At 42.5% G+C, this 27,020-nt stretch overlaps 2 protein-coding genes across 4 annotated transcripts in view; both read left to right on the forward strand.

Moving 5' to 3' along the window:
• Positions 1 to 12,770, forward strand: part of dop1b (DOP1 leucine zipper like protein B) — a 57,058-nt gene extending 44,288 nt beyond the window's left edge. Inside the window, 9 exon segments of the mRNA XM_042333982.1 lie at positions 695 to 804; positions 1,349 to 1,498; positions 3,294 to 3,355; positions 4,201 to 4,329; positions 5,394 to 5,530; positions 7,083 to 7,135; positions 9,173 to 9,331; positions 10,069 to 10,198; positions 11,529 to 12,770. Of these exon segments, the coding sequence (XP_042189916.1) occupies positions 695 to 804; positions 1,349 to 1,498; positions 3,294 to 3,355; positions 4,201 to 4,329; positions 5,394 to 5,530; positions 7,083 to 7,135; positions 9,173 to 9,331; positions 10,069 to 10,198; positions 11,529 to 11,816 (1,218 nt within the window). The 3' untranslated portion in view covers positions 11,817 to 12,770.
• A 3,643-nt stretch (positions 12,771 to 16,413) lies between these two features.
• The window catches only part of morc3b (MORC family CW-type zinc finger 3b), a 37,850-nt gene continuing 27,243 nt past the window's right edge, over positions 16,414 to 27,020 (forward strand). For all 3 annotated transcript variants that reach the window (XM_007905947.2, XM_007905948.2, XM_007905949.2), the window contains exons 1-3: positions 16,414 to 16,736; positions 18,167 to 18,239; positions 25,822 to 25,954. In XM_007905947.2, the coding sequence (XP_007904138.1) occupies positions 16,692 to 16,736; positions 18,167 to 18,239; positions 25,822 to 25,954 (251 nt within the window). In that variant the 5' untranslated portion in view covers positions 16,414 to 16,691. The remainder of the gene's footprint in view (positions 16,737 to 18,166; positions 18,240 to 25,821; positions 25,955 to 27,020) is intronic.

Genomic DNA, 27,020 nt, shown 5'->3' on the forward strand with positions numbered 1-27,020 from the left:
TAAGGAACTTGGTCAACATTTCGCCCTGCCCGGGAATGGAGCCCAGGTCTCTCGCTTGCGAGGCGAGTGCTCTAACCACTGAGCTACAGGACTCAACAGTCACAGTTTCACAAACTCATTGAGCGGTGTGCAAACTGTTGATGGTAGGATCTGTCAGACATTTTCCTAAACCTGCATACTAGTGACTATTTGCACATCGAAACATAACCATCTGCATGCTGGAGATTAAAGGCAGTGACTGTTCCCAACTGTCTCCCGAGCTGTTTGCTTTGGAGTGGATTAATTATTAAATTATTACATAGAATTACATAAGAATATACAGCACAGAAACAGGCCATTTGGCCCAGCTGGTCTATGCCGGTGTTTATGCTCAAAATGAGCCTCTTCCTGCCCTTCTTCAACTAACCCCATAAGCATAACCTTCCATTCCTTTCTCCCGCCAGTATGTATCTAGCTTCCCTGTAAATATATCTACGCTATTCACCTCGACTACTCCTATGGTAGCAAGTTCCACATTCCCACCACACTCTGGGTAAAGATGTTTCTTCTGACCTCCCAGTTTGATTGATTAGTGACTTTTTTATATTTGTGTCAAATATATGTGGGTTTCTTTGACTGTTGGCCAGAAAAACTGATGTCTGTGTGGAGATAGACATTTGGTGAATTTGTTTTGTCTTTTTTCCATCATTTTCAGGTGCTCGCCCCTCTCCTCGACATGGTTTACCGCAGTGATGAGAAGGATAAGGCTGTGCCTCTCATCTCACGCCTACTGTACTATGTCTTTCCATACCTGCGGAATCACAGGTAAGGCAACAACGCAAGTACATAACTCACCTCAACCAGCAGCAATGACGAGACAGACTCTTCAAGTAATCCTTGCATTCGACTGTTTGTGGGACGCTGCTGTGCGCAATCGGCTGCCGCGTTTCGCCCACAAAATATACTGTCAATTCACTTTACAATATTATATGTGAAGCGCTTTGAGAAGTCTTGAAGACATGATCAGGCGCTATATCAAAAGCAAGAATTATTATTATGATCGCACATTTCCCTTCACAGTAAACATTGAAAACTGTAGTCCTTTAACTGGTATGCATTCACTCATTGTGACTTTAATACACTTAGGACTTTGTGACTTCAGCCTCTCTGCCCCCACCCTTCGGAACACCATCCCACATTCCCTTCGCTTGGCTCCCTCCCTTGCCTCCTTCAAGGCACGTCTCAAGACCCTGCTCTCCGACAATGCCTTCAGCCACTCTCCCCACCTGCTTGGGTCTTAATCCACTGCCTTGGGACGTGAAAGGTGCTATATCAAATGTAATTTTGTATTTCTGTATTGCTCTCTCAGTGCCTACAATGTGCCCAGTTTTCGAGCCAGTGCTCAGTTGCTGAGCAGTCTGAGTGGCTATGCCTACACAAAGAGAGCCTGGAAGAAGGAAGCCTACGAGCTCTTCATGGACCCACTCTTCTTCCAGATGGACGCATCGTGTATCAGTCAGTAAGTGTCGAAGCAAATGCACAGCAATAGTTGTACACCTTTCACGTCCCAAAGGGTTGGACAGGCAGGGATTTGGACCCTGAGCGAGGTGGGGTGGGAGTAGGGGATTGAGGTAGTGGAGGATGGAGGGGAGTCGAAGGCACGATAACCACATTCTTATTCAGAAACATTGGTATTAATAGTATCACTTCCTGAAGCCTGCATCTGTGTTTATCGTGTTCGTGTCCAGATGGTGATGGGCGGGTTTTGAAGTGGAACGTGTCGTTGTCCTTGTGGCTGCCGATCAGAGTTCAAGGTTAAATCCTTTGCTTAATCACCTCTGACAAGCTGTTTTATAAGAAGAATTTGCTCGGCGAAAGAAGACCAAGGTCCATCTATTTGGCCTTCCACCATCCTGACAGTTGCTTTCTCGTGTTGTGTCCCAAACTATATATTCATAGAATCATAGAATCGTACAGCACAAAAAGAGGCCATTTGGTCCATTGAGTCTGTACCGGCTCTTTGAGAAGAGCAATGTAATGTCAATCCCACTCAATCCCCGGCCCTTTCCCCACAACTCTGCAGATCCGTCCCCCTCAAATACCCGTCCACCGCGTTTTTGAAAGTTGTTAACGAATCGGCTTCCACCGCCTTTTCAGGCGATGTGTTCCAGATTCGAACAACTCACTGCATGAAAAATTTCTTTTCCCCTCCCTCGGCTTCTTTTAGATTTTATTTTGAATCTGTGACCTCGAGTCACCGACACACCCACCAGTGGAACAGTTTTTCCCTTTCTAACCTATCAAATCCCCTCATGATTTTGAAGACCTCTATTAGGTCTCCTCGTAACTTTCTCTGCTCCAATGAGAATAATCCCGGCCTCTCCAGCCTTTCCTCATTACCAAGGTCCCTCATTCCTGGTACCATCCTCGTAAATCTCCTCTGCACCCTTTCCAATGCCTTAACATCCTTCCTATAGTCTGGTGCCCAGGAATGGGCGCAGTATTCTAACTGAGGCCTAACCAGTGTTTATATGGGTTAATCATAACCTCCTGACTCTTGTACTCTATTCCCCTATTTATAAAGCCTCGTATCCCATATGTCCTTTTTACAGCTCTATCTACCTGTCCTGCCTCCTTCAAGGATTCATTTACCTGCACCCCCAGGTCTCTCTGTTCTTTTACCCCCTTTAAGATTGTATTACCGCAGCCTATATTGCCCCCCCCCTCATTCTTTCTACCAAAATGTATTACTTTGCATTTCTCCACATTGAAGTTCATCTGCCATGTGTCGCCCATTTTACCATTCTGTCTATGTCAGAATGGTATACTGCATTATCCCGAGATATTATTTTCTATTTGTTCTTGAGACAAAATTACATTTTCTGCTTCCGCTGTTTCTCTAGGGAGACTGTTCCAGAAGTTTTTATCAGTGGTTGCCCCCTAAAATTTTATCCGCATAACTTTTGCATTTAAAAGCAGGTCAGTCCAAACTGTTGCTCGTAGATACATTTAATAGCTGGTTGGTTTACCGGTAGGATAGCCAGTTTCACAGAACCAATGTGGCTGCAAGGTTCTTCAGAATCCATCATCCTAAAAACGCTGTTGTAATTAATGTGATAACAACAACAACTTGCATTTACACATAGCCCTTCACACAGGTTAGAGACAGTGGGTGGGTGGGTGGGAATGAAGGGGCAAGGCGGAGGGATAGAGGAAGAGTGCTCCAGAGTTTTGGGGCGTAGTGGCAGAAGGCACGGCCACTGATGGTGCTAATAGATTGAACAGTGGCTATAACCTTCTCTTTCTTTTATCAGTTGGAAATCTATTATTGACCATCTTCTGACCCATGAAAAAACCATGTTCAAAGACTTGATGAGTAAGTGCTGCGGGTGTGTATGTGTGTGAGAGTTCCACCTGCTTGTCATTGAAGGAAATCTGAATTGCTGGCAGACACGACCGGTGTAAAGTTCTCTGGTTGCAACAAGCTGAGCATTCGTTAGCATACAGACGTCTAGAAGACGTAAAAAGCCCTAGATCAAATGCAAGGATTATAATAATAATAACAATAATAATAATGATGATGATGATGCTGACCCTCATATTTCATATAAAGTCTTTCACATTGTGGAGTTCCTGTAGCGTAGTGGTTATAGCACTCGCCTCGCTAGCGAGAGGACCTGGGTTTGATTCCCGGGCGGGGCAAAATACTAGGCAAGTTTCCTGACTCCACACATATAAAGCCTCTATCAGGTCCCCTTTTCAAACACTTAATATACAGGGGAAGAAGTGCTAATCTGTCCAGGTTTATTAACAGCCACAAAATCACACTTGTAAAGCTTCTTTCATGTCGGACGTCCCAAGGCGCTGAACAGACAGGGATCGGGACCCGAGCGTGAGGGAGGAGGGGGCAGGGCTGGGATGAGGGAGGGCAGTGGGGGTAGGAGGGCGGTTGAAGGCACGGTCAAAAAGGAGGGTCTTGAGTCGAGCCTTGAAAGAGGCAAGAGAGGGAGCGAGGCAAAGGGATTGTGGGATGGAGTTCCAAAGAGTGGGAGCGGAGCGGCTGAAAGCCCGGCCGCCGACGGTAGGGCGGGTCGGGCGGGAGACATGGAGCAAGCCGGAGCCCGCTGAGCGGAGGGAGCGGACAGGTTGATAGAGGGGATCAGCAGGTCAACCTGGCTTTAAACTGTTAACTTTAGTTTGTTTTTTTTCCTCTCCATACAGGCACCCAGAGCAGTTCTCTTAAACTCTTTGCAAATTATGAGCAAAAAGCAATGCTGGTGAAGAGACAGGCCTTTGCCATCTTCAGTGGAGAGCTGGACCAGTATCACTCGTATCTGCCCCTTATACAAGGCAAGCCTCGCTTTGTTTTTTTGTCAAATAAGCTTCTTTAATTTCATTTTAATTTTAATCTTTTTTTACTAAACATTTTTAACAAAACATTTTTTCGACTTTGTTTTTGTAAGATAAGACGCTTTCATTTAATTTTTCATTTAATTTTTGTTTTTAAAAATGTCTTTCGACTTCATTTTCGTAAAATAAGGCACTTTCATTTTCAATTGTAATTTTTAATTTAACTTTAATTTTTTTTTTACTTTGTTTTTTTAAATGACATTGTTTTTGTAAAATAAGACACTTCAATTGAATTTTTAATTTAGTTATTAATCCTGAAACCATCAACGCCCCCCCCAGCTAGGGTCCAAATTCTAGCCAATTGTGCACGGCAGTGTCCCACAAACAGTCGTGTATTGAGTGACCAAAGTATTTTTTTTTTGAATGGATTACAATTGAACCATCATGGAATCACACAAAAAAAACTCATAAACTTGTTGCTTTCCTCATGTGAAGTTGAACTGACAGTGTTTAAATTGACAATCTATTCCAACTTTTCCAATTATGTCAGATGTGTCACCACTGCAAAGGTTAACCACAGTTAACACAGAGGAAAGGCCGTGTGGAATCAATAAGCCATTATTGATCATAATATTCATACAAGGCAACCCAGAGGATTGAAAAGAGATAGTAGAGATACTTAGTTACAGAGGCTCAAGGTGAAAGATACAGAGGTCCTTGGCAAAAATCCGACATTGATAACTTGGCACCTCGAAGGAATCAGATCATAAGGTTCTCAGGGATCTGTAGAAAACAAGTTTAGGATAGTTTGGGGATATAAGGAAGAAATCGTAGGGAACTGAGGGGAGCAGAACAGTCAGAGAATCCTGACACGACCCTTATAATTTATACAGCTTGATCACTGATAACTTTGTAATAATGCATATTATTATTATTTATTCTAATGCTCTATGTTTCGAGTACACCTGTTGTTCAGTATCAAACGTGTAAGCCTTCCGGAGGGAAGGGAACAAGGTTGACACACCACAGAACCGTGGCTGATACTCTATTCCCTTTATCTTCAGAACGCATGACCGAAACTCTTCGCGTGGGAATGTCAGCCGTTGTTACCTCCCAGATGTTCCTCACCTTCAGGGTGTTAATGATGAGAATTTCTCCTCAACATCTGACCTCACTGTGGCCCATTATGGTAACCGAACTGGTAAGAGACCCCTCCTCACTCCAACAGTCTCTGACTGATTGTTGTTTTGCTTTGGGGACCTTGCAAGGTTTTTTTTGTATGCTTGAAATATAATGATCCACACTATTAACCGGTGGCTAATTTTGTTAATGCTTTCTGTTTGCATTTTGGGGATCAAATTCAAAGAAATAGCTGAACACAAGGTTTGATGTTATAAAATACTTTTTTTAAATAAAAAAATCCTGCTAATGAACTTCAGTATAATCGCTGCTCTATTATAAAGATCTTAGAGTACAGCTATTAAAACATATTGATCATGACAATTTGCTCGGCAAATAAGACTAAGGTACATCCAGTTTGCCTTCCACCAACCTGGCAGTCGTTTGCACATGTCATGTCCCAAACTATATACTGTATCTGGAGGTATTAAATCTGGTAAAAAATCTTTTTTTTCCTTAAACCCTGTTTCTAAAAATACTTTTTTTTCGCCCCTATGAACTGGAGTATGTTTAATCCAGATTATCATGGCGTGTTTTAAGATATTTATCTTGAAGAAATGGGAAATCCTTATAGCGTACAGAGTAGAACTAGGATGGTTTGCAGTGAGGTCAGTCATTTTGTGAAAACATGGATTTCACTGATCCTGAAGACTGTGGAGGCACAATCATCTCCGGATGTTTATGGAATCTTGTATTGGTTAGAGCACTCACTTCGCAAGCGAGAGGACCTGGGATTGATTCCCGGGCTGGGAGAAACCTAAGGCAAGTTTCCTTACTCAACACACACTCCACACAAAATCTGGTCATTCAATCCACGATTGTTTGTGGGACACTGCTATGCGCAATTAGCTGCTCTGTTTCGCCACAAAATATATAGTCAATTCACTTCAGAGTATATTCTGCGAAGCGCTGGATCCATTCACAATTTCAAGACTGAGGTGGCGAGGTATTTGTTAGGTCAGGATATCAAGGGATATGGGGCAAAGGCGGAGTAATTGAAGTTGAGGTATAGATCAGCCATGATCTTATAGAATGGCGGAAGAGGCTTGAGGTGCTGACTGGCCTGCTCCTGCTTCTATGTCTCAAATGGGTGATAAGGCGCCATATCAATTATGAAGGATTGTTATTATATGTTTAAAATGAGAAGGGTGGATCATCTGGCTGTTTAAAAGGTGGTTGGTAGATGGATAGCTGGAGGTGGGTGGAAGGAAATGGTGTTAAAAGATCTGCCATGATTAAGTAAACTGGGAGAGCAGACTTGATGAGCTGGATGGCTTCCACCCCCTTTTCCAGGGGTAAAAATCCCTTAAAAAAGAAGTAAAAATAATACTAGGTTGGTCACTTAATCCGTGACTGTTTGTGGGACCCTGCTGTGTGCAATTGGCTGCCTCGTTTAGCCTACAGAAAATTCAGTCAATTCACTACACGGTGTATTCTGTGAAGCGCTTTGAATCGTCTTGAAGTCGCGATAAGACACTATATCAAATGCAAGGATTATTATTATTATTATGGACTATCAATTCCTTACTGCTTTGTATAACACCCAAACCAAAGCTTACTGATGTCTCCTCTAGGTTCAAGTTTTCATGCAGTTGGAAGAGGATTTGCTTGAGATTGAAAAATCAAAGTAAGTTCTTTGCTTTACAATACTGATGTCGACAAGTTTGTGCCTTGGTTTTGAATTAAGTGAGACTACCTTGCATTTTCAATGAAACTCAGCGCACAAATCAGTTCAGTAATCAAATCCTATCATTTTCCTGGGTCTAGTCGGGTGGCTGAAGAAAGCAAGAAACTGCATCTCGAGACAATTGAACTCTTTGATTTATTTAAGACCTATGGAACTTTTAGCTGTTGCTTTTAATTGACATCCAATGGATTTTGAAGTCTCATACAGCACAGAAGGAAGCCATTCGGCCCATTTTGGCGGTTCTTTTAAGAGAGCTACCCAAATCAATCCCACTCCCCGCGCTCTCTTCCCATAGCCCTGCAAACTTGTCCTCATGGTTTTTTTAAAAAAAACTTTGGTATCCATTTTCTGTTAACAGATGTGGCTTTTTGAGTGAGAAGGTTTAACACTGATGTTATCTGCAGCTGTTTGTTTAAGACGTTCAATTCTGTATGTAAATGCAAGTATTCAAATTTCAGTCAAAGTTGAAAATTCTAATTGTTTTCGAGTATGTTAAGAATGGGATATGAAATGAAGGGAGATAGAAATCTGGTAACAAGATACAAGCTAGTAATTAAATAAGAGTTTCCGATAAGAAAACGATGGGACATTGTCTCTTTCAGATTTATTACCTTGTACTTTTGCCAATCTTTTTTACAATGTATCCTGCACTGAATAGTTTTCATATTTTGACAGTGCACCCCACTACCTCTCTGACCTGCCTAGCTCCCCCCCCCCCCCCCCCCCAAACCCGCTGCCTCAGCTCGACTGACTCCGGCCTTCTGTATGCCCTCGTGCCCTCCGTTCCACCATCGGTGGCCTCGCTCTCAGCCACTACGCCCCGAAACTCTGGAATAATCTTCCTCTATCCCTCCCGTCTTGTCCCTACCTTCCGCGCCTGAAGACCTTCCTATTCGATCGTGCCTACGGACATCTCCCCCTCTCCCCCCCCCGGCTCGGAGTCATGCTCCGCTACCGGCAAGCGCTCTGGGACGCCAACCTGAGTGAGGGGCCGCTGTGTAAATGCAAGTTGTTGTTGTCTGCAATCTGAGTTATGTAATTCCAGTAAAGCAGCCAGTCCTAGTGTGCAACCATCAAATTCTTTGTTGCTGGTTTGGATGCACCTATGCAGAGAGCTTATCCAGATCAAGGAACATAACATCGATAAATGTAAAGCCCCTCCGCTCGACTGACTCCGGCCTTCTGTATGCCCATGCAGTAGATAGACTGAAAGAAAAGCGCTAAAAGGAGAGATGAATAGAATCACAGAATATTTCCACTACGCTTTCAGGCAGTGCATTCTAGTCCACAACAAATCTCTGTGTTTAAAAAAAACAATTTCTCCTCATCTCATCTCCCCTCTGGTTCTTTTGCCAATTATCGTAATTGAGAGAGATAAGGAAAAAATATAGGAAATAAGGCACTGTCACAAATTACCACACTTCGCTTAGAAATATACAGTCAATTCATTTTACAGTCTATTCTGTGAAGCACTTTGAGACGTCTAGAAGACATGAAAAGCGCTATATCAAATGCAAGGATAATTATTATTATTAAACCATTGTGATGGAGCAGAGGAGAGGAACGTAATTCTTGCTGCTGTGGTTGGGGCTGACATTTGAATCTTGTGGAGTCCTGTAGCTCAGTGGTTAGAGTACTCACAGCGCAAGTGAGACAACCTAGGATTGATTCCCAGCAGAGTGAAACCTAAGGCAAGTTTCCTTACTCCACACGCCTCTGTTTACCTAGCAGAAAGTAGGAAACCAGTTGTGAGTCGGTTGGTAGATTGCTTTACTGATGGGCCTTCAATTTTTTTTAATATAAAAATGCTAATAGAATAATTTGGTCACTCAACCTACAATTGTTTGTGGGACTCTGCTGTGTGCAATTGCTGCCACATTTCTCCGACAAAATACACAGTCAAATCACTTTACTTGAGACCTCTCGAAGATGTGATAAGGCGCTGTATCAAATGTATGGATTATTATTATCTTCTAGGAATTGCAATAAAGGAGGACCAAGATCTCCAGCCAGCAATGGAAATGACCCACTGCTATTGGACCTGGACCAGAGCCATATTGACATGTATTTATCGGCTTGTAAATTTCTCGATACAGCACTCTCGTTTCCCCCAGAACATATGCCTTTATTTCAAATGTAAGTTTCTGAGTATGTGATGTGTGTGTGTGTGTGCTCGGTGTCCTGTAACACATTGGTTAGAGCATTCACCTCGTACGCGAGGACCTGGGTTCGATTCCCAGGCAGGGCGAAACCTTAGGCAAGTTTCCTTACTCCACATGCCTCTATTTACCCAGCAGTAAGTAAGAACCCGGTTGTTAGTCTATTGGCGCATCGCTTTTCCAGATGTAATAATCCCTTCAAAAAAATAACAATAAATTGGTCACTTAATCCACGACTGTTTGCGGGACACAATACACAATTGGCTGCCGCATTTCGCCCACAAAATATACAGTCAATTCACTTTACAGTATATTCTGTGAAGCACTTTGTGATGTCTCGAAGATGTGATAAGCGCTGTATCAAATACATTTAAGCAGAGCTATTGGAAAATACTTTTGGGGCACAATTTAAATGGTCAGAACAGAGAGGTGACCATAAACAAGACTGAAACGTTTTCTACACACAAAGTGGGAATTGAAGACTGAAAGAGAGGGAGTGAGACGGATTGACAGAGTGAGGGAGCTCCAGTGGAACAGTGGGAGAATCGTTCTTGCAATGGCATTGCACGACTCTCGTTTTTTGGGCATGTTTCCTGCCTCTGAATGTTTTACTTGGATGTAGATGTTGGCTTTACATGTGGTTATTGACAGCTCTTCATTGTGTGTTTGTGCATGTGCGTGTGTGTTTGCGTGTGTATGTATCCGTGTGTTTAGGTACCGATGGGCTTTTGTTCCTGAGGTGAGCGTTAACATCCACAGTCCCAATCTGGATGTCGTTGACTCATTTGAGGAATACAAACCTCAAATTGGCCGAATTGTGGATATTCTGGATCAAAAATACAGGGTAAGCAAGCGTTTCTATTTGTTAAGGGTATGGTCAAAATCCTGATTTTTTTCAAACTTCTTCCACTGTGTGTTTTTTTTCCACAAATATTAGATGTTCCTTGAAACGTTCCCGTTGCCTTAACTTGAAGCCCGAGGTTCAACTTGCTTTGATCCGATTTACACTTTATAGCCCTCACTGAGTCAATTCAGCTCATCATACCAAAGCATTATATATTTCTTCATTCCTGCCTAAAGACCTTCCTTTTTGATCGTGCTTACGGTCACCTTTCTCCCTAGCTTGTTGTCAGGCACTGTGAAGCGCTCTGGGACCCTACCCCACGTGAAGGGCGCTATGCAAATACAAGTTGTTGTTATCTCAGTAACTAAAGTATGGACCGATATGCATTCGGCTTTTCCTTCAAACTTATCTTGACAGAAGTACTTTAGAATTAAGTTAAAAGTGCAGGGAACTGTGACTTTGTTATGTCTTTATTCCCATCAAAATATCCTCTTGCTATCCTCAATTCATAACATCATTATTTTTGTTTTCTGGCAAATTTTCCTTTATGCTCAAGTCTTGTATGTAGTTTATTATAAAGTTCATTCCTTTAATCAAAACAACTAGTATTCATGTGCTTTGGGACACCCTGCTGACATGAAAGGTGTTATATAAATGTAAATTGTACTGGATATAGAAGTACACACAATCTACAACACTGAAACAGGCTATTCAGCCAAACCAGTCGATACCCGGGTTTATGATGTGCATGAGCTCCACCCATCCAACCCCCTCTCTAGCCTCTCTCATGCATCAAGTTTCCTCTTAAATGCTTCTTTGCTTAAAGTCTTCTTAGTATTATTGTTACAGTTCATGCAATAGTAAATGATATCCACAGAATTTGCTGTCTTCTACCAAGTAAGTTGCAGAGTCCTGTATTCTAGTGGTTAGAGCACTCGCCACACAAGCGAGAGGACCTGGGTTCGATTCCCAGGTGGGGTGAAACCTTAGGCAAGTTTCCTTATTCCACATGCCTCTGTTTACCTAGCAGTATGTAAGAACCTGGTCATTTGACGATTGGTGGATTGCTTTCCGGGTTTAATAATCGCTAAAAAAAATACAGGCAATTCACTTTACAGTATATTCTGTGAAGCGCTTTGAGATGCCTCGGAAGATGTGATAAGGCGCTATATCAAATGCAAGGATTAGTACTATTATTAAAATCATGTTTAATGAAGGAAAGGAATAGGAGCCAGGGGAAAAAAAAGTCAAACAATTTTGGGGAGAAAGGACAGATCGAAAATCAAGTCTAAATTTCCTCCTGTTGCTGTTTCTCCCCTGCTTAATTCAGGAAATGAATGATCTGGATGTAACGATGTCTGGGCTTGAACAGGAATTTCCTCTCCTGACTGTGCGATCCGTGTCAAGCATCCACACACTCACACCGTTTTTCAGGACACTCAACTGCATTTTCAAGGTTCAACCAGGCAGATCCCAGGGAGGGCAGAGCCTATTGGGGGCTAGGGGATCGATACCCTTACAGAGTCTATTTGGACAAGCCCCCAACAGCAGCGAGGTGCTGCAAAGGATTGAAGAAAATATCGCATGTGACTTTCTGGAGGTGATGATGGAGCACTGATGTCCAAGTTTCTATCCTGTGAAATGCTTTGAGACGTCTCGAAGACGTGATAAGGCGCTATTACCAAATGCAAGGAATATTATTATTATTGTTATCTCACTCGTGTTGGTAGGACTGCGGGCTGCACGAAGTGAACGAAGACTGAGGTTTTGTACTGCAGGTGGGCGTCGGGAATATCTGCAATATGGTTATCACGTTGACTTGCTTGCCTCTGGCATTCGGAAGAGATTTGCAACACCTTTCGGAGAGCGAGGGGAAAGGAAAGGCTGCTCGCAGAAGAACGTAACAAGTCCTTTCTTCTCCAGACTTTCTATTTTACTCATTGAGTGGTTTCATTGCGGTGAAGGGCAAAACGTAAGTTCAATTAGCTAGGGATCAACTGGTGTGGGATCAGGTAGGTATCAAATAATTCAACACTCACTTGGACGGGCCTTCTTTTGGTGCCTTCAAGAGTATATAACACGATTGGAAAAATAGCACTCGTGTCTCCCAGCAGATAACAGTAGAATTCTATCTTTGGGGACCCCTCTATCTGTTTTATTATTGATCCAATATTGATAATTTGCAGTATTATTAATAAGCGTGAGTACTAATCAACAGGCTAGTATTAACGAATGATGCCATTTAGGAACCTGACTTCACTGTGTGTGTGTGCGTATGTGAGTGTATATAATATAAATATCTATATTTTCAAACTGCATTTTCTTTTCTTTTCCATCAATATTAAAAGTCTCATTTCTCTCCTCCAAGTGAAAAATTGTAATGCTGGGAAAGAACTTGTGAGAAATGCCAATGTTGATCTGAAGAGGGGAGTACTGTTATTACTTTAATTTGGTCTTTGTTTACAGCTACATTTGCAATCGAAAGTATTGGAAACCGATCTTAATACTGTTCTGTGAATGTATTCACCATCACTAAATGTTTACTAACAAATAAAATTCAAAACTTAAGCAATCACTGTGTATAACATTTGTGCCTTTTTTTGCCTTCCTCAAAGTTAGTTCTTGTAATAACGTACTAAGAACGCTTGCCTCGCAAGCGAGAGACCCGGGTTTGATTCCCAGGTAGGGCAAAATATTCAGCAAGCAATCATAGAATTATTTAGCACAGAAGGAGGCCATTCGGCCCATTGCGTCTGTGCTGGTTCTTTGAAAAGAGCTATCCAATCCCACTCCCCGCTTTCTCCCCATAGCCCTGCAAACTTGTCCTCCCCAAATAATTATCTACTTCTCTCTTAAAGGTTGTTAGTGAATCGGCTTCCATTGCCCTTTCAGGCGATGCATTCCAGATCCCGACAACTCGCTGTGTGAAAAAATGTCTCCTCACCTCCCCTCTTTCTTTCAAGAACTATTTTAAAGCGGTGTCCTCGGGTTACCCACCCACCCGCCAGTGGAATAGTTTCTCCTTGTTCACCCTATCGAATCCCCTCATAATTTTGAAAACTTCTATTAAGTCTCCTCTTATCCTTCTCTGCTCCAAGGAGAATAATCCAAGCTTTTCTCGCCTCTCCCAATAACTGAAGTCCCTCATTCCTGGTACCATCCTGGTCAATCTCCTTCGCACCCTTTTCAATGCTTTGACATCCTTCCTAAAGTGTGGTGCCAAGAACTGAACACAGTCTCTCGCTGAGGTCTAACCAGCATTTTATAAAGGGTCATCATAACTGCCTGACTTTTGTATTCTATGCCCCTATTTATAAAGCCTAGTATCCTGATTTTTTAAAAAATATAAAATCAGCTTTATCTACCTATCATTCCACCTTCAGAGATTTGCTTATATGAGCCCCCAGGTCCCTCTGTCCTTTCACCCCCTTTAAGATTATATTGCCTCTCCTCATTCTTCTTCTCAAAATGTATCACTTTGCACTTATCCACATTAAACTTCATCTGCCACGTGTCTGCCCATTTTACCAGTCTCATTGCTCTTTAGCTGTTTTAGCCGCCAATCCTTCTTTCCAGTCAACCTTGGCTAGATCCCTTTTCAACTCACTGAAATTAGCCCTCTTCCAGTTGAGCATCTTCACCTTTGATTGCTCCTTGTCCCTTTCCATAAGTACTCTAAAGCTGATGATGTTATGATCACTGTTGCCCGGATACTCTCCTACTGAAACCTGTTCCACTTGCTCCACTTCATTCCCCAGAACTAGATCCAGCACTGCTTCCTCGTTGGGCTGCAAACATATTGATCCAGAAAGTTATCCTGCACAGATTTCAGGAGTCCTTCCACCTCCTTGCCGTTTACACTGTTATTTTGGCAGTCTCTGTTAGGATAATTGAAGTCTCCCATTATCACTGCTCTGTTGGTTTTGCATGTTTCTAAATCTGCTGCAGATTTGCTCTATCTCTTTACCACTATTTGGTGGTCTATAGTTTACCCCTAACAGAGTAACAGCTCCTTTTCTGCTCCTTAAGTCTAACCAAATAGATTCTGTTTTGGACCCTCTGACACATCATCCCTTTCCAGGGCAGTAACCTGTAATATTTAATCAATATTGCCAAAACCTCTGTTTTTTCCTTCCCTATCCCTTTCAGATTTCAGGGTTTCAGATGTAACCCATCCACCTTGTAGAGGTCCTACCTGTCCCAGAACTAGTCCCAATGATCCAGGAACCTGAAGCCCTCCTTTTTGCACTATTTATCCAGCCATGCATTAATGGGTTTGATCCTGCTGTTTTGATACCCTCTTGCACGAGGACCTGGTAATAATCCAAAGATCACCACCTTTGAGGTCCTGCTCTGTAGCATTTTCCTTAGCTTCTGATACTTTCTCTGTAGGATCTCAGCCCCTTTTTCCCTATGTCATGGATCCTAACAAGGCACCTTTTCCTTGATGTCTTCAACCCTGGCACCAGGGAGACAACATACTATATGAGATTGGTATGTTGATTGATTGCAGAAACGTCAGTCTACTCCTTTCATCCATGTGTCCCCAATGACAATTGCATTGACACTCTTCCCTGTGCTCCCTTGTGCATCCATTTTGCTTTTGACTCTCCATTAGAGGTGTCATCACCCTAAGCAGTATTCAGTACAGAGAACCGGTTTGTGAGTGCCACACTCTCAGGGGATTTCTGCACTGTCCGTCCCCTCTTCCTACCAGGCCGGGTGGTCACCCACTCACTCTCCTTCTGAACTCCCTGTGGCTGTGGAGTGACCTCCTCCTGAAACATTCGATCCATAAACTCTTCAGCCTCCCATATGCTATGTCATGACACCAGCCTCTCCTCAATCTCAGAAACCTGACCTCAAGCTCGAGCAGCCGGAGGTACTTCCTACACACGTGTCTGTCCAGGACACACAAAGCATCCTGGAGTTCCCACATGGCACACATTGTGCACCCAACCGGTCCCAGATGCCCTGCCATATTCCCAGACATGTCTTATATTATTTTAGTATAACTATTATATAATTTATAATGATGTACCTCTTTCCTCTTCTGCACAGAATTCCCACTCTCACCAAATTCCTTAACAGAATTCCTACTCTTCCACCTCCCTCTGTACAGTCTTTTGCGAGACTTGCGAGCATCTCACTTGTGCAGCAAGCCCAGCAGCGGGAGGTAGAACTGAGTGAGACGGAACTGAGTAAGAATTCTGTTAAGGAATTTGGTGAGAGTGGGAATTCTTCAGTAAGCGAGCTACCAGAGAGCTAGAGAGAACCCTGTCATTCAGCAGAAGCGTGGGAATTCTCATTCTTTTCCAATTCCCACTCTCGCCAAATTCCCCAACAGAATTCTCGCTCTGTTCCAATTCCCACTCTCACCAAATTCCCCAACAGAATTCTCGCTCTGTTCCAATTCCCACTCTCACCAAATTCCCCAACAGAATTCTCGCTCTGTTCCAATTCTCACTCTCACCAACTGACCCATGCGGAAACCCATCGCCGTGCTGGATGAAGAGCATCCAAACCAAACCGAAAATTCCACGCATCCCACTTTGCACGTGGATATCTCTGATAGGTTATTGAAATGGGAAATGGGGAATGCTCTCTCCCCGGAGGGGGGAACGTTGGGTTGTAATTCCGGAATGCATTGAATGCCGATTGGCAACAGCCAAGGCTCGGGCACCCCGGAGTGTGTGTTGGGGGGGTGAGCTTGCCCCGCTGCTTGTCCAGTTAGGGCCGTGGCTACCACGTGGGCTGGAGCCGGTAAGGCGTCTTTGTCTTTTTTGTTGTTTTGTTGGAGGGGTAACGGGAGCGGAGTGGGAACGGCGCCGCGCTCCCGGCGACTGGTCTGCCCTTCCAGGTTCTGCCGACGATCCATCCGAAACCTCAAGGCGATCCGGATTAGGAAACGAAACCTAAGAGGGGGGGAAAAAAATAAGGAACTGGTCACGTGACGGTACTGTGAAAGAGTCAGTCAGTCAGTCAGTCAGTCAGGGGGGGCGGGGTCTGAGGGTGTCCGTCAGGCAGGGGAACGGTGGAGGTGGGGCCTGAGTATGTCAGTCAGGTGGGTGTGGGCGGGGTCTGAGGGTGTCAGCCAATCAGGCGGGTGAGTTGGGCGTGGTGGGCGGGGTCTGAGGGTGTCAGTCAGTAAAATCAGTCGGTCAGGCGGGGCGGGGCTTTGAACGAGGGGTGGGGGGGGGGAGTCTGCGCGCGCAGCGCGAGCGTTAACGGCCGCAGAGGGCTGCAGTCAGTCAGTCAGTCAGTGTCAGGCAGAGGCGAACGGCGGGAAGAGCGACGGGTGGCGCGGCCCCTCCTCACGGGAGACTCCTGAGGCTGTTGAAATAGCGTCAGCTCATCCATTTTCCTCTCCCCCGAGGAAGAGCGCGGCGGCGGCGCGGGCGTACATGCGGAGGGCGGGAGGAGGTGGCGGCGCGGGTTGGGTTGTAAACAAACCGTCTGTTCGAGAGGAAATTGTCGGCTCCTCGGAAAGAAGATGGCGGCGGCGCGGAGCGCGAGTCAGGGCGTCCCTCTGAGCGCCGTGAGTGCCAGTCTGTCAGCGGCTCTGTCATCCTGACTTCATTTACTCTCTCTCTATATATATATAGTGTTATATACTGTACAGCATAATCCTGTCTTTATTTACTCTTTCTCTGTATATATAGTGTTATATACTGTACAGCATAATCCTGTCTTTATTTACTCTATATATAGTGTTATATACTGTACAGTATGATTCTACCTTTATTTACTCTATATATTGTGTTATTTACTGTAAGGTATAATCCTACCATTATTTACTCTCTCTTTATGTATTGTTATTTACTGTACAGTATAATCCTACCATTATTTACTCTCTCTTTATGTATTGTTATTTACTGTACAGTATAATCCTACCATTATTTACTCTCTCTTTATATATTGTTATATACTGTACAGTATAATCCTACCATTATTCACTCTCTATATATACTGCATTATATACTGAATAGTGCAAAGCGAGTGCTCCAACCACTGAGCTAAATGACTATAATATTGTCACTTCTGATCCTACCTTTATTTACTTTCTATGTATACATATGCTGCATTATATATACTGTATTATTATATATGATATTATTACTTGTAAACCTACCTTTATTTACTCTCTATATACTGTGTTATATACTGAACAGTATAAAATAATATTGTTACTTGTAATCCTACTTTTATTTACTCTCTATATACATATGCTATATGATATATACTGTATTACAATATATAATATTGTCACTTGAAATCCTACCTTTATTTACTCAATGTATAATAATAATAATCGTTGCATTTGATATAGCGCTTATCACGTCTTCGAGACGTCTCAAAGCGCTTCACAGAATAGACTATAAAGTGAATTAACTGTGTATTTGTGGGCGAAACGCGGCAGCCAATTGTGCACAGCAGTGTCCCCTCAAACAGTCGTGGATTGAAATGACCAATTTATTATTTTTATTTGAGGGATTATTATCAGGCTTTTGGAGTAAGGAAACTTGCCCAAGGTTTCACTCTGCCAGGAATCGAAATTAGGTTTTTCACTTGCAAAGCGAATGCTCCAACCACTGAGCTAAAGGACTATATTATATTATTATTATTATATAATATATGTATAATATTGTCACTTGTAATCCTAACTTTATTTACTCTCTGTGTATACATTGTTTTCGTCCTCACATATAATCCTGTTATTTACTCTCTCTCTTTATATGTGTATATATATGTGTGTTTGTCCTTGCTTGTAATCCTATCTTTATTTGCACTATTGTTATATATATATATATATATACACACACACACACATATATACTTATTGTTTTGTTCTCACTTGTAATCCTACCGTTGTGTACTCTTCCCCTCTCTCTCTCTCTATATATATATATATAGTGTTTATGTGTGTGTATATATACATATATATATTGTTTTTGTCCCCACCTCCAGTTAAATCCCAAGTTTCTTCACGCCAACTCAACAAGTCACACTTGGCCATTCAGTGCCATCGCTGAGCTGATAGGTGAGTGCTGCGTCTCTTCACTGTGGCACGCTACCCTGCGTGAGGGGTGCTATGTAAATGTAAATTGTTGTTGCATCTTCCATGTTCCCCCTGGTGTTTATTTATTTGCTTAAAATGTGTGTTTATATATTGTAGATGATATATAGAGTTGTTGTTGCATGAAAATTATATTTGACTCCTCAAAATTCCGATTTTATCGGATTAATGGCATCTTCAATTTACCTTTCTGAGGGCTGTTTCTATTATCTCCCTGAACAACAGTTTGTGTTTACACTTTCATCCTGATCTGTTGCTTCCCTTCCAGTCTGATTCTCATTCTCATTCCTCTATCTATTTCCTATTAGTTTGAGTTACTCTATATATATATATTCAGTATATCACCTTTTTCTTCTCTCTAGTTTTGTTTTTGATTATTATTCTACTCTAGTTGTAAGAGTCTGGTTTGAGGTTTCTTGTTGAGAACTTGTGCCTGTTGGTTTCATGCTCAACAACAACTTGCATTTATATAGCGCACTTCACGTGCTTCGCAGTGGCAGAGGGGGAAGGGGGTGACCATAAGCATGATCAAAAAGGAAGGTCTTTAGTGGGGAGAGAGGGGGCAAGACGGAAGGATTGAGGAAAAGAGTTCCATAGTTCATGTACACTGTGGAATTACTGTAAACTGTAGAATCACTGTACGACGGAGTATCAAAAGTTGCCTTTCAGTCAGTGTCGCCTATTACACTGTGAGATGTATCTTTTCTCCTTTGGGTGTCATAGGCTGTCAGTTGATAAGTAATTTGCTTAGTTACTGCAGGAAGAAGGATGGCAAGACAATGCAGCTGGTTGAGCTTGTTAATTGAGTGTTGTTGTATACTTGAGTGAGCCAACAAACACAAGTTGCCTGTTATGTTATGTGGCTGTAACTGGTTGAACGGTCAATAATCGGCAGATTCATAATATAGTATTTCAAATATGGTTGTTAAGGGATTGTACATAGCTGTTAGCAATGGCATTTTAACAGGAAGCTTATTAATAGACTACTATGCAGAAGAAGGATAACTTCTTTTTTTGCTGTTAAAATTTTTTTTAAACAAACCTTTTGCCTCAAAATCTTCCTCTTCGACTGTGCCTACGGTCAACTCCGCCTCGGCGTCGTGCTCAGCCACTGTCACGTGCTCTGGGACACTACCCTGCATGAGGAGCTCAATGTAAATACAAGTTGTTTGTTTTATGTGTCCAAGGTGCTTTCTTAGCAGACTTGCCATCCAATGGTGTGTGAGACCAACTAGTCGAAGTAAGTCCTGAATATTTCCACCTCTGCTAGTGGGTTTGTTGCAGTCTGCAGCACGTTGCAAGGTTAAATCAATTACTGTAAGCTTTCACTATCCAAACTGCAGCATAAGTATCGCAAACACTATTCGGAAACTCGTACTTAACCCTTGGATTTAGCTGTAATTGTAGAAAGTATGTATGCTTTTCTCACCAGTACTGTGGCTGCTGTGGTTTTACGATACAATGCAACATTACATTTGTAAAGAGCCTTTCACGTTGGGAGGACGTCCCAAGGCGCTGAACAGTCAGAGATTAGGACCCGAGCGGGGTGGGGTTGGGATCATGGAGGGTGGGGAGGCAGAGAGGGTAGGAGGGTAGCCAAAAGCACGATCGAAGAGGAGGAATTGGATGTAACCATTTTCACTAATAAGAGTTGGCTGGGTCTTTTGTGTTTGGCCACCAATCCACCATATAATAATAATCCTTCCAAGCACATCACAGAATATACTGTGAAGTGAATTGACTGTATATTTTTGTGGGCGAAACGCGGCAGCCAATTGCACACAGCAGTGCCCCACAAACAGCTGTGGATTGGGCGACCAATTTATTACTATTTTATAATTTGTTGAGGAATTATTACCCCAGGAAAAGCGATCCACCAATCGACTAACAACCAGGTTCCTACTTACTGCTAGGTAAACAGAAGCATGTGGCGTAAGGAAAAAGCCCAGAGTTTTGCTTTGCCAGCAATCAAAACCAGTTCTCTCACTTGTGAGGCGTGTGCTCAACTCTGTAAGCTACAGAGGGTTGCCCACAAAATACTTTATCCTTTGAGTGCTTTGAGTGGTCTCGACGACGTGGTAAAGCCTGATATCAAATGCAAGGATTATTATTAAGTACAGAGTATTTCTGTGTTAGTTATTTCTCTGAGAAGAGAAATTGAGATTTAAAAAAAAAACTTTCAGGTGCAATGTTAAGGATTAAAAGTGTTAATTTCTTAGAATATTGTTTCTTGTCATTTGGTGGTTTTTGCAAATTTTTACACATTACATGCAGTTATAGGCGCAGGATACTTGAACTTCACACTGCTGTGGAATACTTATGTCACTATATTTTATCACTAGACGATTTATAAAGCGCTTTTCCCGGTTGGGAGGACGTCCCAAAGCGCTGGACAGTCAGGGATTTGGACCCGAGGCAGGGGGTTGGGTTCAGGAGGGTGGAGGGCCAAATGCGCGGTCCAAAGGAGAGTCTTGAGACGTGCTGTGACGAAGGCAAAGGAGGGAGCAAAATGAAGGGACTGTGGGATGGTGTTCTAAAGGGTGGGGCCGGAGAAGCTGAAGGCCTGACTGCCGCTGGTGGATGGGCAAGGCAGCGGACGTGGAGCAGACAGGTTGATATGGAGTTAGCAGGTCGCAGAGGTAGGAAGGAACAAGGCCGCGGATGTCTTTGAAGGCCAGAACAAGGATTTTGAACTGTATCCTCTGGGTGATGGATGGGGAGCCAGTGGAGCTGTGCAAAGAGTGGGCGTGAGAGGGACACAGAGTCTGGTGCAGGAGAGGACACGAGCTGCAGAGTTCCGGATGATTTGCAGCTTGTGGAGGGAAGCGTTTTGAAGGCTGAAAAAGCAGAGAGTTGGCGTAGTCGAGCATAGATCTAATAAGTGCGTGGATGAGGGTTTCAGCTGCCTGAGGGGTGGTGGATGGGGTGTGTGTGTGTGTAGTATGGAGAGGTAGGTAGAAGAATAAATCGATGTAAGTTTCGAGCATGGTGATGATGCAAAAACCTCCTTCAGTTTCCATAATTGCAATGATGTTGCAACCTGGTTACAAATAACAGGGCTATAAATTTATGCATTGTTCATAAATGTCATTTATATAATTTGCAATATTTTATTGTATTTATTATGCTTTCTTTTGGACAAATTACGAGCCTTTCTCTCTTCCACGCCCCCACGCATTTGCTATATTCCTAACCTACTCGATAGATTATAGGGAATACAAGATGAGCCCTAGAGTGATTTTATAATCTCAGGATTGACGTTATCTGCGAAATGTCTGAGCCACAAAGTTTCAAATTAGTGCTATGAGTGGGTAGATCTTACTCTGTTGCTCCTCAAATAATTAAAAATAATCTATTTTAAATTGGGGCAAGATTGCTGCACAGATTGCAGAATGTTCCACGTTTACTCTCAACTGTAATATCGTGCACTTAAAATAAAAATATATTTACTGATTGCGAAGTGGTATCTTGAAAATTTAGGAACACTAGGTGACTGACCAAACACAAAATACTGCAATTCAACAACAATAATAATGTTGTATATTCATTGAGTTCAGCAGGGATTTGGGAAAACTTGTTTTTAATACGATCCATAGGGATCTTGAGCAAACTTGTTGAGACTGCAGGAAGGCTGTCTCTATTGAACACTCACCTTTGGGTGTCTTATTCATGCAAACAGTGACTTATTTATGCAATAGGTGACTGATGTTAAATTTCCACATAATTGAAAATGATCTGAATTTTTTTTGAAAGAAGTGTTGTTTCCAATTCCATATGTAGAATGGATTGATTATGTTGAATCCATATGTTGAAATTGATCATCATTATGATGGAATCAGTTTCTAAAATGATAGCACAGCAATAAATAGTGTAATATGTGCTGCGAAGCTCCATCTGCACTGTAGCATCTGTTGGAAATTGATGTACTGTGCATTGCGTTAGTTTTGTTTCTGCAAAGTGGAACCACTTAGGTTTGATCATTTGGTTCTGATTCTTCCTCTTATTTCCTCCCTCCACACCCCATTCTCAGCCAACTTGACATGGAGAGATGTCTCTCTGCTGGAAAAGAGGAAACGTAATCCCTGAGCACCATCTGTTTGTCTGTGGTTTTCAGAGCCCTGGGAACAAGCTACATGCTCTGAGAGCTCAGATGAAATTTAAGGATAAAATAATGAATGTCATCGTGAGGGCTTCTTTTACAAAAGGAGTGGATTGAGGGCTTGGGAAAACACAGAAGCACATGTGGCTATGTCCAAATTATACGAGTGATGAATATTCACACCCTTGAAATCAGATATTTTTACACAGCAAAAGGAAGCCATTCGCCTTTCGAGTCTAGACCGGTTTTCAGAGCAAACTTTCACTCCCCCATCCTATTCCATGCCCCTTCAAGCCTTCATTTTTCATATACTTGTCCACTTCCCTCTTGAAACCCATAATGGACACTACATCTACTACCTTGTCAGGGGGCACTCACGCTTTCAATTATAGCTTCTTGGACATCTGCAGGAAATTTCAGTTTTGCTGTTTTATTATTGTTCTCGATGGCGCTGTATTTCTTAAGTGTCTCAATCAGGCCCTTTTTTCAAAAGAATGTTATTTAAAACATAATGTTAGCACTGATAACCAGTAATAGCTTGGAATTCTTTTAGGAGTCTGACATTCGCCTACTTACTCACAACACAAAGTTGCTGAAGAAGTACTGTACAGTATGGTGAAGTAATAATAATAATCCTTGCATTTGATACAGTGCTTTATCGTATCGTTGAGACGTCTCAAAGCATTTCACGCAATATATTGCAAAGTAAATTGACTATTTTGTGGGCCAAACGCAGCAGCCAATTGCGCACACCTTTTACTGAAGGTGGAAGAGTACAGGTGCAAACTTGCACAAAATACATATTTTTTTAAGTCTTTCATTCTCTTCCCTACGTAATCAACAATAGTCCATTGAACATGATTTAGAACGTTCATTGACTAGAGAGTGTAAGCCACAAATTGCAGGATTGGCAAACTTGCTTCTTAAAAGGTTTTGCAGTGGTATGTGATGCTTCATTCTTGGTCGGTGCATCATTTTTTTCCTACATTATTACTGCTCCTTTATGCGGTGCATTTATATAGTGCTTTCACAGAAAATAATCGACAAAGCACCGACAACGCTGACAGCGTTCAGATAACAATGAGACGCTCAGTGAATTATTTTAAATTTCGGGTTAAATTTGAATTAGGAGACAACTATAAACCAGTTCAACAGGAGAATTGCCAAGTTTCTTTGAAACCTTAGCAAAAATGCTGTTCAGTTGCGTTAATATTGCTTAAGCTTCAAGTTTAAATAAAATTGTGCACACCTTCCTCACCTAGGGGATAACCTAACCCTAACTTGTTATGCAATTTAAACATTTAATTGGTTAATGAGATCATCTTCACTAATGTTAATTCAGCTTCCTCAGCGTCTGTGTTTGAGCAGTTCGAGCTTGTGCCAATGGTTAACATTGTGCCATTGTTAACATTTCGAGCTTGTGCCAATGGTGGTGTCAACATTCAGCAACAACAAGTTGCAATTATGTAGTTAGCATCCCAGAGCGCTTGTGGATGTAAGCCAAAAAAAATCTAGAAGTGAAAGGACCAAAAGAAAAAGGATGGAAATTATGTTAGTTGCACGTTCTTGGTTGGTTGATTGTGTCACAGAGGAGATATTATTACCCAACCTTCCAGTAACTAGAAGTCGGGGTTCTTGAGTCCGGAAGACAAAACCAGTTTCCTACTTTGTATTAACGAGTATATGGAAGTCTCAAAAAGAGTTCAGTTGAGCCATTTATTGGTGTCAAGCATTCAGTTGACAACAACTCAAAGCCTTGCATTAAGTCAGAATCATGACTCATGAATTAATATAGTGCTGTGGACGTGTGCCAAGTAGGTCGGCTACAATTAGTTGCAAAACCAGATGTGTGGTAGAACTTCAAGTTCCCAATTTTTCAAAGTGAGGCCCCAATTCTATTCTTACGACCGCCCCCAAGTTGAGGCCATCTGCAATGCAGACATGCTAAAGGGGTGCGAGTTGAAATCAGTTGTAAAACCAGCTAATGGGCTCCAAATCCATTACTTTCTCCTTCCCCCACCACCATTTCCACAATCTTGCACATTCTTGAAAGCAAATCGACTGTGGAACTTTTGATCTGGAGAAATCGGTTTGAATGCATAGAACTGCTGGGTTCCAGGGAATGCTGTCCTCTCCAGACATAGAATCATTCCATAGACATAAAGATGTCAGCTTCAATTCAAAGAACTAATTGAATTGACCAAACCTTCATCATGTTCATTTCAAAATCCACTCCCTCTGTTCAGTGTGCTCCTGCTTCACGTCCTCTGCGCCCACTCTCTGGAACTATACCCCACACTTCCTCTGCCTTGCCCTCTCCCATGTCTCTTTCAAGACCCGTCTCAAGACCCTCCTTTTCGACTGTGCCTTTGGTCACCCTCCAACTCCCGCCCTCCACCCCTCCTGATCCCAACCCCCAGCTTGAGTGCTGATCTCTGACTATCCAGCGCCTTGGGACTCTCTCCTGATGTGAAAGGCGCTATACAAATGTAACTTGTTGTTGTTGGTTCATTCACTATTGATCAATTTCAGTATTATAATAATAATCGTTGCATTTGATATAGACCTTATCACGTCTTCGAAATGTCTCAAAGCGCTTCACCGTGACCAGCTGGATTGAGTGAGCAAATTATTTTTTTTCTTTTGGTGGGGGAGAGATTATTATCCCCGGAAAGCAATCTGCCAAACTAACAACCAGATTCCTACTTACATCTAGGTAAACAGAGACGTGTGGAGTAAAGAAACTTCCTAAGGTTTCGCCCTGCCGGAAATCGAACCCAGGTCTCTCGCTTGCGAGGCGAGTGCTCTAACTACTGCGCTGTAGGACTCCACTGAAGATCACTGCAGATATTAGTTCATGAGGCAAAAAACAACATATATGCTAACCAATTATATCATCAGAATACCACAACGAGGCAGGCCCTTCCCTGTCGAATGAGCAGTTTCGGTTTCAGACTTCTCTATCATATGCCGCAACATAAACTTAGCATAAACTTGGGTAGAATTCATTGATGCACCCTCGACTGAGAAATATAAAAATGTAAACAAAAAACACAATTACAGCTGGTTAACTTCACTGACCAGTCAATATATTCGCTTTGGTTTTGCAATCTGTGTGGTCATCCTGCTTTTCTTACATTAGAGTGGTTTTCACCTAACAACAGATTGACACTTTTTTAAAAAATAGCAGAAACCGTATGTTGTTTATTTTCTACCCACTCAAATTCTGTGAACTTGTTCACCCACTCGTTAGTCTTGTGACCGAAACACATTTAATCCTCTGTAACTTCATGAAATTGTGATGTTCTAGATACATTACATTAATAGATAAAGGGGAAGCGGGCAGTGTGGTAAAATCAACAGCTTGAGGAGCTCTTGTACATATTTACCAAGCATTGAATAAAATTAGGTGAAGTGCATTTATATGCTTGTATTTTTCTGTTATAGATAACGCGTATGATCCAGATGTAAATGCAAGGCAAATTTGGATCGATAAGACTTTGATAAAGGATCACATTTGCTTGACGTTCACTGACGATGGACGTGGAATGAATCTCGACAAATTGCACAAAATGTTGAGGTAAGCTGCTTTTGAAACCAGTAAATAATTTTGAGGTATTTCATGCTTTTTAACGCCCTAATTTTGGATGACACTAGCAAATTGAGAAAGCTGGTATCTTGCTTGGATGCTAAGGTGGCAGAGAGACTAGAGAAAGATAATAACCATGTTTGCTTTCACTGTGCTTGTACAATGTAGATTTCAAACTTTTGAAGTTACAGTAAAACATTTCTGCCACTCCTTTTGTGTTGGCTTTCATCATACTTGGACTGCGTTTTGAATGATTTCCAAAACGACTTGCATAAAAATCTTATTTAAAGGTTGGACATCGCAGTTTTGGGCTTGTATCATGAAATATAACAGTAAGCTATTTTTCTTCTTCGTCTCTCAAAATCCAGTTTTTTGCTCACTTCTGTTAGTTTAAACACATTTCAATGTGGGTCATTTTGAGTTCCTGATAACAAGGTCCTAATTCATGAGTCCTCTTGCCACGGGGTCAGATAATATTGTGGAGAGATGTTATCCTGACACGAGGTCTGAGTAATCATGTTCTTCAACAACAAAAAATTACATTTGTATAGCGCCTTTCACATCGGTAGGACATCCCAAGGCGCTGGACAGACAGAGTTATGGACCCAAGCTGAGCGTCGAGGTGGGGGAGGGGGGAAGCAGAGAGATTGAAAGCATGTCAAAGAGGAGGGTCTTGAGGTGGGTCTTGAAGGTGGCGAGGGAGGGGGCGAGATGGAGGGACTGCAGGATGCGGTTCCAGAGGGTGGGTGCAGAGTGACGGGAGGCCCACCCACTAATAATGGGGTCAGCAAGGCGGGGGACGTGAAGGAAGCCGGAACCCGTTGAGCGGAGGGAGCGAACTGGGTGGTAGGGAGTTAGGAGTTTGGAGAGGTAGGGGGAGCAAGACCTTGGAGGGCTTTGAAGGTGAGGACCAAGATCTTGAACTATATCCTCTGTGTGATGGGAAGCCAGTGGAGTTGGGCGAGGATGGGGTTGATAAGGTGATAGAACACATAAGAGGAAGCCAATAACAAAAGCTGATAGTTAGACCAATGACCAAGGAAGGGGAGGCGGAGTT

The sequence above is a fragment of the Callorhinchus milii genome, unplaced genomic scaffold, assembly GCF_018977255.1.
Source record: "Callorhinchus milii isolate IMCB2004 unplaced genomic scaffold, IMCB_Cmil_1.0 Scaffold4, whole genome shotgun sequence".
Lineage (NCBI taxonomy): Eukaryota > Metazoa > Chordata > Chondrichthyes > Chimaeriformes > Callorhinchidae > Callorhinchus > Callorhinchus milii.